General features: G+C 44.5%; 1 protein-coding gene across 2 annotated transcripts in view; it reads left to right on the top strand.

Moving 5' to 3' along the window:
- The first annotated feature begins 1,555 nt into the window (after window positions 1-1,555).
- slc37a2 (solute carrier family 37 member 2) overlaps window positions 1,556-12,784 on the top strand; it is an 86,550-nt gene continuing 75,321 nt past the window's right edge. Inside the window, exon 1 of one of the 2 annotated variants that reach the window (XM_085968092.1) lies at window positions 1,556-2,017. In XM_085968092.1, coding sequence (XP_085824218.1) covers window positions 1,956-2,017 — 62 coding nt within the window. In that variant the 5' untranslated portion in view covers window positions 1,556-1,955. The remainder of the gene's footprint in view (window positions 2,018-12,784) is intronic. The other variant, XM_085968091.1, reaches the window with a different exon arrangement.

Below are 12,784 nucleotides of genomic sequence, written 5' to 3'. Positions count from 1 at the left end.
ACCTTATCGAAAGCCTTCTGAAAGTCCAAATACACCACATCCACTGGTTCTCCCTTATCTATTCTACCAGTTACATCCTCAAAAAATTCCAGTAGATTAGTCAAGCACGATTTACCTTTTGTAAATTCATGTTGACTTTGTCCGATCCTGTCACTGTTTTCCAAGTGCTCTGCTATTACATCTTTTATAATGGACTCTAGCATTTTCCCCACTACCGATGTCAGGCTTACCGGTCTATAATTCCCCGTTTTCTCTCTACCACCTTTTTTGAATAGTGGGGTAACATTAGCTACCCTCCAATCCATGGGAACTGTTCCAGAGTCTGTCGAATTTTGGAAGATGATCAGTAATGCATCTACTATTTCTAGGGCCACTTCCTTAAGTACCCTAGGATGTAGATTATCAGGCCCTGGGGATTTATCGGCCTTCAATCCCGTCAATTTCCCTAACACCATTTCCCTACAAATACTGATTTCTTTCAGTTCCTCCCTCTCATAACTGCACCCCTAGAGTCCTGCCAGATTATATAACACTCAATTAACTTTGTCTTTAACCCATTACCCTTATATTTACTTTTAGCATTTCCCCATACATGGAGCCTTTCCCGTAGAAGTGAGACCAGATATTGGGGGGGAAATTGAAAATGCTGTTAAAAAAGCTTATGGGATCCTTGGCTTTATAGAGTACAAAAGCAATGAAGTTATGCTAATCCTTTTATAAATCACTGGTTGGACCTCAACTGGAGTATTGTGTTCAGTTCTGGGCACCGCACTTTAGGAAGGATGTCAAGACCTTGGAGAGGCCGCAGAGGAGATTTACTGGAATGGTACCAGGGAAGAGGAACTTCAGTTATGTGGAGAGGCGAGAGAAGCTGGGGTTGTTCTGCTTGGAGCAGAGAAGTTTAAAAGGAGATTTAATCGAGGTGTTCAAAATGATGAGGGGTTTTGATAGAGTAAATAAGGAGAAACTGTTTCCAGTGGCAGGTGGGTCAGTAACCAGAGAACACAGATTGAAGATAATTGCCAAAAGAGCCTGAGGAGAATTTTCTTTTTACTCAGTGAGTTATGATCTGGAATGTGCTGCCTGAAAGGGTGGTGGAAGCAGATTCAATAGTAACTTTCAAAATGAAATTGGATAAATACTTGAAGGGAAACAATGTGCAGGGCTCTGGGGAAAGAGCGGGGGAGTGGGATTAATTGGATAGCTCGCTCAAAGAGCCGGCACAGGCACGATGGGCCGAATGGCCTCCTCCTGTGCTATGTGATTCTATGAAATCATTAAAAAAAATGTTTCATTTAATAAATATTAAACTGTCTTGGAGATAAAGAAAAGCGATTGCATTTCCTCGGATGATTGATTTCAGATGAGGCCAACAACACAGGCTGGGTCAACTTTTACCGTCTCTCTGCGGTAAAGCAGAATCAAATACTCGCAGCAGCCAATCGCTTTGATGAGATTTCCCCCCCCCCCTTCGAACTCCACCCCCGTTTGAGCTGCGAGGGTTTCCTGAGCTTTGCACGCGTCAGTTTCATTGGCTCTTGTGTTTCTCTTCCGTCAGTTTCAGCCGGGTCACATGTTGGTGTCGGTGGAAAATCTCCAGCCCCGGCTAGTTCTGACTCGTCCTGCGGACAGGCTGCCTTCAGGTCTGCGGTGACAGGCATTAGGCATGTGATTGACTCCCACTCTCGGGGTGCAGCTGAGCAGTGCCGGAAGCCTTTACTGTGTAACATGTGTAACATTTGTCACCTCGGCCCGCGGTTGGCTACATTATTATTCAATGTTTCTATGTAATTTGTTACATCACCGGGGCCGTATGGATACACCAGACTTCAATCACAGACACCATTCTCCCTGCGCTGGAGCAATTGCTGAACCTTAAAAGGCGAGACTGAGAATCGGTGCTGCTTGCTTTGTGTCTCGTTCATTCCGTTTTAGAAACTGTTACCGAGTGAATCATGTCCCGGTCTACGCTCCCTCCAGGAATCCGCTGTATTCAGGCATTTTCCAGGAACAGCTGGTAAGGATCGTTTTGTTGTGTGGGTGAATGAATATACATTGCCGGTGTCCAGGAAGTCTCGGCACCTGGTCTTCGGTTAAAGGCAAGCTTGCCCCTCCCCTCCCTTCCTTTGTTAGCGTCTAAACTATCGAGAGAAGGACAAAGACAACTCGAGGCACCACAATCCTGCGGGGCTCTTTCTGTCTGTCTGTCCCTCTGCCTGCTTGGCTCCCTCTTTGTGTGTATCACCCTCGCTCTGTCTGTGTTCGGCCCTGTTGTCCCTCGCCCTGCTATTCCTGGGTTTGTGTTTTTTTGCCTCGCCTCGAGAGAGGATAAAATGTTTCGAGTTAAAGATGTTGACTGAGAGGATGAGCTCGTTGCAGAGTCATTAAATATACTTGTCTGTATGCAGCATATTCCACTTGGGCTGTGCCACTGAACTAGGGTACACACCGTACAAAATGACAAGGGAGGGTGAAGATTGGGATTCATTTTCCTCTAATTGAGCAGTGGAGGTGTGGAATAAATCCCAGTAACAGCAGTTAATGCTGTGCCAATCTCATCTGGTTAAGGATGGGACTGGAGGTTAGAGGAGCGTGTGTCGAGGTGATCAAACATTCCTTGGAATCCTGTGTTATTGGGATGATGAAGATGGAACTGTTGGGGGGGGGGGGGAAATAACCAGCCAGGCCTGAATCAAGGTGTAAGTGTAGACAGGTACTGTAGCGTTTTACTGGGTTATCCTGGGAAAGCAGGAAGAAACATTTTGCTCAAGAGATTGAAGCAGGTGAATGGTTTGGATGCAATTTCCTGCTTTTCTGCCGTTTGGTGCGAGAGACTCCTTCAGTTATAAGTAGTTCACAAATCCTGCAACTTCCATTTTGTGTTGCCTTGAGGTGGCTTCTCCACTCCTCCTTGCTGTTCTTCCTGAGCCCCACCCCCCAGCCTTTCGTGCTTTGTGCTGTGCTCCTTATCTTCCTTCCTCATTCTTTTTCTCTCTGCTTCTCCACCCTACAGCTCTTCCTGGTTCTGTCCTATCCACCTTTTGCGCCGGTGCTGTGTGAAAGGCCTGGTAACAATATTTTTCTCCAATTCCCTTGCCGTTGAGAGCCTAACTCAACAGGCACCAGGGATTGAAGTTGGGATCTTCCTGCTCTGTACCATGGTTCAGCCATTTGACTAACTGAGCTGTCAGGACAGCCAGCATGGTGGAACCAAAGATGTCTACAGCACAGGAGGAGAACATTTGGCCCATCGTGTCAATGCCAGCTCTTTGCTAGAGAAATCCGCTACTAATCTCACTATCTCCACAGCTGTGTATCTTCATCTGTTTCCAATGTTTAACCTCTTCTGATGCAGTGGGTTCTGCATCAACCACTCCCTTGTGATAATGCATTTCATGCTCCAACAACCCGCTGTGTAGAGAAACTTCTCCTGACCTTCTCCTCCCTCTTGGTGACAATTTAAAATTGCTCATCTCTCGCATCCCATTTATCAATCAAGGGAAATAATATTTCCCTATTCATTCCATTAAAACCCCTCATAACTTTAAAACCTAAATTTAGGAAATGCTATTATGTCTCATCTTAACTCTGGCAGAAATACTTCTTTGAACCTGGGTAAGGTAGCATAGTAGTTATGTTGTTGGACTAGTAATCCTGGACTAATGATCTGGAGACATGAATTCAAATCCCACCATGGGGAATTTAAATTCAGTTAATTAAATAAATCTGGAATAAAAAGCGAGCATCAGCAATGGTGAGCATGAAACTATCGGATTGTCATTAAAAACCCATCTGGTTCACTAATATCCTTTTTTAGGGAAGGAAATCTGCCGTCCTTACCCAGTCTGACCTCTGACTCCAGACCCACAGCAATGTGGTTGACTCTTAACTGCCCTCTGAAATGGCCGAGCAAGTCACTCCGTTGTACCAAACCGCTACGCCTTCACCACACGGACTGCAGCGGTTAAAGAAGGCGGTTCACCACCACTTTCTCGAGGGCAGTTAGAGATGGGCAATAAATGCTGACCTTGCCAGCGACGCCCACATCCCGTGAATGAACTTTAAAAAAAAAAGACAAGTGATTTGATCATTTATTTCATTGCTTTTTGTGGGAGCTTGCTGTGCACAAATTGGCTGCTGCGGTTCCTACGTTACAACAGTGACTCCACTTCGGATGTCCTGAGGGTGTGAAAGGTGCTATGTCAATGCAAGTCTTTATTTCTTTTAACTGGTTAGTGCAAGCAGGCAAGTGTGCAGTCATCCATTTTGGACCAAAAAAGAATAGATCCAAGCTTTTCGCCATTTAAAAAATACTCGAACAGTGGAGGGCCAAAGAGATTTAGGGGTCCATGTACACAGATCACTACAACGTTGTGGTCAGGTACAAAAAAAAATCAAAGGGTCTAATGGGATGTTAGCCTTTATATCTCGAGGGCTAGAATATAAAGGGGCGGAAGTTTTGCTACAGCTACACAAAGCCCTGGTTAGACCACATCTGGAGCACTGTACAATTCTGGGCACCGTGCCTTGGAAAGGATATATTGGCCTTGGAAGGAGTGCAGTGCAGAATGTTACTAGGGCTCCAAAGGTTAGATTATGAGGAGAGATTACATAAACTAGGCTTGTATTGCCTGGAATATAGAAGGTTAAAGGTGATTTGATTGAGGATTTTAGAATTTTTAAAGGAATTGATTGGGTAGATAGAGAGCAACATTTTCCACTGATGGGAGCGTCTAGGACAAGGAAATCAGAGCCAGGCCATTCAGGAGAGAAGTTAGGAAACACTTCTTCACACATGTGATGGAAGTGTTGAAACTCTCCTACAAAAATAATAATAATAATTCAACTTTATTGTCATTGTACAATGCACAAGTACATGAACAACGAAATGTGATCTTGCAAGCTCCCATGAGTCCAGTACAAATAACATTAACATTAACGTAAATAGCACCATCCTGGGAGAAGCAAAGCCGCTGCGTCTGTGCGCGCCGCCATTCCATTTCCACCATTCCTCCTGTCCAACAATCTTCAGCCCAACGCCCGGGCCTGCTCACCAGCCGCCCCTCCCGGGGCTCCTTCCGTGACCTTCTCACCAACTGCCCCTCCTCGGGGCTCCTTCCGTGACCTTCTCACCAACTGCCCCTCCTCAGGGCTCCTTCCGTGACCTTCTGCACCTGGTCTTCCCTGATGGTCACCCCTCCAGGTACTAACCAGGCCTGGCTCTGCTTAGCTTCCAATTTAAATTTTTGCCAACTAACGGTATTGAGGGATGTGGAGCTGAGGCGTGGATGGAGTTAGGATACAGATCAGCCATAATCGCATTTAATGGTGGAACAGGCTGGAGGATCTGAATGGCCTACTCCTGTTGCTATAAGCTTTAGTTGAAAAGGGAAGCGTGCACTTATTTGAACCTGGAAAGGGAAGCTAAAACTGCTTGGGATATGATATGAGACTGTATTTACCACACGTGCACAATCTCAAAATTGGGACGCTCAGACTAAGCAGACATGACTCTAAATGGAATAAGAAACTAAAAGTAAGATAATGAGGGAAAATGGCCAGTATAAGTCCTTCATTGTGAAGAATTTTGGGACGTCGTGAAAATGCTACATAAATGGAAGTCCCTTCTTACAAATCCTGCCGAGTGAATGGAGACAGCGTTAATTGGGATGAATATAAGAAAACATCGAGAAAGCCAATCCAGATTATTATATTAAATCATGTTAGTAGAACTAAAGGACACCGGTTCAATCTAAAGGTTATTTTAGGACTGATATCAGGAAATTCTTTGTCACATGAAGAGTGATCAATGTGTAGAACAACATTCCAGCTAGAGTAGGGGAGGCTAAAACCTTGGAGTCATTAAGAAACAATTGGATGCTGCAATGGGCAGAATGTTGGTATCCTTCTGAATGGATGAATAAAGATGGGCCAAATAGCTTTCCTAGTCTAGTTATCTTTTGACCTTGTAAAATGGTGCTTGCCAGATTTTTTGGGGGTTTAGCAGAAGAGCCTGGTCATATCTTCACACTGATATCAGGGACATGTGATGTTTGGCATGATTTGCATCATTTATATTGAAGGGAGGGAGAAAAATTTTCTTAAACACTTTTTCATGATTAGGTAATCTGAGTTGGGCATTTTAAAGAGAATTTACCCGGCCAGAACATCTTGGGTTATGCAAACACCCATTTTGAGTTGGCACTCAACCCTGTGGAACTGTCTCATTCATACCTCTTGATGTGAGGCTGTGTCCAATATTTTCTAAAACAAGTAACAGCTTCTAATAGAGCTGAACGTTGGCTCTAGCTATGATTCGAGCATGAGTTGGAGAGCTAGCACAGACCAACACGGAGTCCTGTTCACACATGTTTGCTGGTTCTATTGCTTTGAGTGTCTTGGTGACGTGGGGTGGTTTAATCACTGTTGCACCTTTAGTGAGAGCAAATCCACAGACACATTCCATTTATTGACTGGTATTTGCACAGTTATATTCCAGATTTCCTTTTTACCATGTTAGCGGCTCTCCCATGGGGTTAAGGTTGCCGACTCCGGTTTGACGTATTCCTGAAGATCTCCTCACGTGGCATTCGATCGCATGACACTGCAAGTGATGCTTAATCACATGATATTTGCTCACTTGGCATTTCCCCATTGTTTGCAAACATTGCAACTCAACTATGGTAAAGGCAATGAGAAACACCAAGTAAAATACCACTGATTCAACAAAGCATCATCAATGTAATTTCTAACTAAAGGTTTCATACAATTTTATGGCTTTTTACAATACCCAGCAAGTTCTAAATAAAACCAAACCTCATTCACTTCACTGACTTCCGCACCCCACCACTGAAGCCCAGCTTCAGGGAGGTGAAGTTCACTCCATAGGGAGAAGCACCAATCAGCCTGACTCCCAGAACAAAATGGATTATACAACCGCGCACATCACAAGCCGACATGAACTCTCCCTCGCTCCAATTTGTGTTGCGTGCGCTCCCACCCTCCCCCAGTTGCGCGCTCAGGACTAGTGGAGCTTCCAGGCAATTTTCATTTGCCCGGATGACGGCAATGAAGTGGCGTTTCTGAATAGCAGGAAGACTAGCATGGCCCACACAACACTGTTTGGTGGCAATCCATGACACCCGGAGAACTGCGGGCGCACAAACAGCGCATACAAGAACCGTTTCTCCCGAATCATCAGTAGCTGTACTCGGAGACCAATCGCCCATTCCGATAGTCTCCAGCCCAAGGTGGGAGGGTTGGGAACCCTACATGGGGGTAGGTCCTAGTGAGTTGGCCAATATTGACGCTGTATATTGTTGTAATGTATAATATATTGTTGGGGTCAATGACTTAGTGATTCAATAAGTGATTACTTTTTTTTACAAAGCATTACTGAACTGTTGCTGGTTCATGTCCACATTTTTATGGCGGTTGTAAATCTGTGACTTTGGTGATTTATTATCTGATTAGCCATGTACTCAGTTTTACGTTTTCAAAGTCTTAAGTACCTCAGGAAGCTGACGAAAGCTGTGCCAGGTTGCCGATAGCGAAGATGCAGGGAGAAGCACTGCAGGGAGGGGTCTCTTCTGGTTTTGTAGTCCAAGAATATGGAAGAAGAAGAAGGAGGAGGAATTTTGGGGCAAGGTCTCTGAATGGTGTGATGGGAGGGTTGGGGGTGTAGCAATGCTGGCAGGGGGATTGGTAAGGTTGGGAGCAATGGATGGTGAGGTGTATGGGAGTAGCTGTGGGGTGCTGGGCTCTGGGAGAACATTGAGGAACAGGATGCATGGAGGTGGGACTACAGGAATGTGGGCACTGTAGTTTTGGACTATTGTCAGGCACACACAATGTTGATGAGGGTCTGCGTTCATGCTATGCAGCAGTGCTGGTGAGGAGGATTGGGGGGGGGGGGGAGAGAGAGGGCCTGGCACCTGAGAGAATGGGGAGGTATGGTCTGGCACTATTGGTGAGAGGGCATAGGATATAGTGGTGGTGGGGGGGTGGCAAGAGGAGAAATGAGAGAATGGAGGCTGTAAACCTTCACCAATTCTTGACCCCTCAACTTGGCCCCTGCCAAAGTTTTGGAACTGCACTTTTTCAGCACTGAGCTGGGAAGCTTCTTTTTATTTAATGTGCTTCATGTCTCGGTCTGCAAAGGCCCAAGCTATTAAGATTAAGAATGCAGCATGTCTGTGCTCAGGTTGGCTTTGGGATACACCCACACCTATGTTTGAAAACTCTTGGTCTATGTTAGCTAGGGTGTGTGCCCAAGATGTATTTTTATTTATGCTTTCTGGCAGACTCGGTTTGTGGTCTTGGCCTGCGGCAAACATTCTCCTGTGGTGCTTCCATATCGAAGCATTGCAGCAATTCCCCAAAAGTTACTACAACAACAATAACTTGTATTTATATAACGCCTTTAACGTAATAAAACGTCCCAAGGCACTTCACAGACATATTATAAGACAAAAAATTTGGCACCAAGCACAAAAGGAAGTGATCCAACCATGGCTAACGAAATAAATTAAAGCTAGTACAGTATTAAGTCAAAGGAGGAAGCTTATAAAGTTGCCAGAAAAAGCGGTCAGCCTAAGGATTGGGATCTTTTTAGAAATCGGCAAAGGCGGACCAAGAAATTGATAAAGAAAGGGAAAATGGAATATGAGCACAAACTAGCAAAATACCAAATCAGATTGTAAAAGCTTCTATAGGTATGTGAAAAGGAAAAGACTGGCGAAGGTAAATGTAGGTCCTTTACAGTCAGACGGGGGTATTTATAATGGGGAATGAGGAAATTGCAGTGAAATTAAATAAATACTTTGTTTCTGTCTTCACGGAGGAAGACACAAAAAACCTCCCAGAAATACCAAAAAAACAAGGATGTGGTGAGAATGAGGAACTGAGTTTATTATTATTATTAGTGTAGCTTCCAAAAGCTCTTATAATAATGTGTCGGTGACTACACAAACCACTCTGGGTCCAGGTATATTGTGTATCAGTAAAACAGTCCGTGATTACACAAACCACTCTGGGTCCAGGTATATTGTGTATCAGTAAAACATATTGGCCCAGAAATTTGGGTCCCAACGCGTGCGTACTCACGGGGTACTCGCACGTGGACCCGATGGAAGTGCCGGTTTCTTGCATGCGCGGGAAACCGGCACTTCCGATCCTCTGAACGAAGGGGTTCAGAGGTCGAACGCGTGCGCGCAGGTGTGTGCGCTTTGAACTTACGTTTTTTTTTACAGGTTTTTACGTGAGGGTAAGTCTTTAGATTTTAGAAATGTAAAAACCAGGCGTAAGGACTGCATTTTAAAAGGTAAGTGGTCAATTAATATTAAAACATTTTTTCCACAGGTTTATTATTTTTAAATACTTTAAAGCAAGGTAAGTTTATTTTTAGCCCTGTTTTTTTTATAAAATTATTTTTTCAAAAATTTAAATTATTGTTTAAAATAGTTATTTAATGTAATTTATAGTTTATTTAAAGTTTTTAAATTTATTTGAAGGTTAACTACTGTTTTGGGCCCTCAGCATTCATACGTTTTGACAGGTCTTTCTGTCAATCTTATGAATGGGCTTTTCCCTCCTCCGATTGGCTGCCCATGGCTCACGTGATCCCAGGGGACGCATCGCACTAGCTACGCCCCTGGGACACGCAAGCACAGCGCGCCGGCCTCTGGGCCAGGCCCCGGAGAGGAATTCCACGCAGGCCCAGAGCTCAACTGCCGGCGCGCTAGGTAAGTGTAGGTCGGGGGCTTGCACCCGCGGGAAGCCCCCGACCCGAATTTCTGAGCCATTGAGCATTAAACATCCAGTACAGAGAAGTTATACTTAAGGAGATAGTCAGAGTCTTGTTTGTTTGAGCCTCGGCATTCCTTCCGATTGACTGGCGCGGTCTCTCTCTTTTTTGCTGTTTTCTCTTGCCTGAAGCTCACTTCTCTGCTTTCTTGCTGTGTTCTGTCGACTGAAGCTTCTTCAACTCTGGTTCGTGCTGCCTTCAGTGTTCAAAATCCGTACCTTGATACGCCTTTTTTCCCCTCTTCCTACGTGACTGTAAACAGCCATCCGGCACCTGATGCATATTTTACGACCTTGTTGATCCCACTCTGATTCGCTTTGTGCATATCAAAGGGCTCTTTTAACTTTAGACATTCTCTTTCCAAAAACCATTTCCCAAGATGTTGTCTAAACAATTTGTCCATTTTATAATAGTTATCGCTGAGGGGTGCTTCTCTTATCAATCTCTCTTCTCCAACTCTTATCTCTTTTCTATCACATTACTGAATACCGCCTAACTGATGGTCTCCATAAATTTAGCATTACATTCCATTACTTCAGTAATTGCAAACCGAGCGAGTTTCAGCCAGGTTAGCACAATTCCCCATCCTGCTTTTCTCTCAGCCATTCGCCATTTTATACAGGCTTTTAGGCTTTTAACATACAATTTCACATATTGTAGTTATACAAAAATGTGTTACTAAATCATACACATACACCCTATCCTACATTAGTTAAAAAAAAAAAGCACTAGCAAAATTAATGGGACAAAGTAGATAAATCCCAAGGACCGGATGACCTACATACTAGGGTTTTGAAAGAGGTGGCCATTGGGATAGTGGATGCATTGGTTGTTATCTTTCAAAATTCTATAGATTCTGGAACAGTTCCTGCAGATTGGAGGATAGCAAATGTAACCCCTTATATTTAAGAAAAGAGGGCGAGAGAAAACAGTGTACTACAGACCTGTTGGCCTCATCAGTAGTTGGGAAAATGCTGAAATCTATAATTGGGCACTTGGAAACTAATAAAGGAAACACTTTTTTTTATCCGGTACTGACGGGACCGGCGTGGTGCCGGTTTATCAAAGTCCGGATTACAGAGAGGTATAGTAAAAGATACGAGAGCCCCGTACACGGCCACAGATCCAGGCATCCCTGTTGCATAGCAACAGGTGCAAGAACCCCGACCACAGATCCAGGCATCCCTGTTGCATAGCAACAGGTGCAGGAACCCCGGTTACACGGCCACAGATCCAGGAGCGGCCACTAATATGAGGTAAAACTTACCTGAACCTACTCCTGAATTTTGCCGGTTAACAGAGATTTCCGGTTATTTTATGTGCCGGTAATCGAGAGTTTCAGGAGTAGGTTCAGGTAAGTTTTACTTCATATTAGTGGCTGTTCCTGGATTAAGATTGGGCAGAGTCAACATGGATTTATGAAGGGGAAATCCTGTTTAACAAACCTATTGGAATTCTTTGAGGATGTAACTAGTGTAGTAGACAAAGGGGAACCAGTAGATGTGGTGTATTTGGATTTTCAGAAGGCCTTCGATGAAGTCCCACACAAGAGGTTGCTGAACAAAATTAGGGCACATGGAATTGGGGGTAATATACTAGCATGGATTGAGAATTGGTTAACAGACAGAAAACAAATAGTAGGGATAAATGGGTCTTTTTAAGGATGGCAGGCTGTGATTAGTGGGGTACTGCAAGGATCGGTGCTTGGGCCCCAGCTATTCACAATCTATATCAATGATTTGGATGAGGGGACTAAATGTAACATTTCCAAATTTGCGGATGATACAAAGCTAGGTGGCAGTGTCAGTTGTGAAGAGGATGTGAAGAGGCTTCAAGGGGATCTCGAAAGGCTCAGTGAGTGGGTGAGAACATGGCAGATGAAATATAATGTGGATAAATGTGAAGTTATCCACTTTTTGGTAGGAAAAAAACAAAGGCAGAGTATTTCATAAATGGTGAAAGATTGGGGAATGCAGATGCTCAAAGGGACCTGGGTGTCCTTGTACATGAGTCACAAAGTGAATATGCAGGTGCAGCAAGCCATTAGGAAGGCAAATGGTATGCTGGCCTTCATTACAAGAGGATTTGAGTACAGGAGTAAAGAAGTCTTACTCCAATTATATAGGGCCTTGGTGAGACCACACCTGGAGTATTGTGTACAATTTTGGTCTCCTTAGCTAAGGAAGGATATACTTGCCATAGAGGGAGTGCCACGAAGGCTCACAAGATTGATTCCTGGGCTGGCGGGACTATCGTATGAGAAGAGATTGAGTGAACTAGGCCTGTATTCTCTTGAATTCAGTAGAATGAGAGGGGATCTCATTGAAGCATACAAAATTATTACAGGGCTTGATAGGGTGGATGCTGGGAGAATGTTTCCCTTGGCTGGGGAGTCTAGAACCAGGGGCCACAGCCTCAGGATAAAGGGTAGGCCATTCAGGACTGAGATGAGAAGAAATTTCTTCACACACACAAGGTGGTGAATCTTTGGAATTCTCTACCCCAGAGGGCTGTGGAGGCTCAGTCATTGGGTGTATTCAAAACAGAAGTCGATAGATTTCTGACTAGTAAGGGCATCAAGGGATATGGAGTTGAGGCAGAAGATCAGCCATGATCTTATTAAATGGCGGAGCAGGCTCGAAGGGCCGAATGGCCTACTCCTGCTCCTATTTCTTATGTTTTTACATAAGGAGAAATTCAGGCAGGAGACCAAAAGTTTGGTCAAAGAGATATAGGTTTTAAGGAGCGTCTTAAAGGAGGAAAGAGAGGTAGCGCGGTGGAGAGGTTTAGGCAGGGAGTTCCAGAGCTTAGGGCCCAGGCAACAGAAGGCACGGCCACCAATGGTTGAGCGATTAAAATCAGGGATGCTCAAGAGGGCAGAATTAGAGGAGCGCAGATATCTCTGGGGTGGTTGGGCGGGGGGGGGGGGGGGTGGAGTTGTGGAGTTGAAGGAGATTACAGAGATGGGGAGGGGTGAGG

This window comes from Somniosus microcephalus, chromosome 26 (genome assembly GCF_052327205.1).
Source record: "Somniosus microcephalus isolate GS21.2 chromosome 26, FLI_Smic_1.0, whole genome shotgun sequence".
NCBI lineage: Eukaryota > Metazoa > Chordata > Chondrichthyes > Squaliformes > Somniosidae > Somniosus > Somniosus microcephalus.
This window is presented reverse-complemented; position numbering and strand designations above follow the sequence as displayed.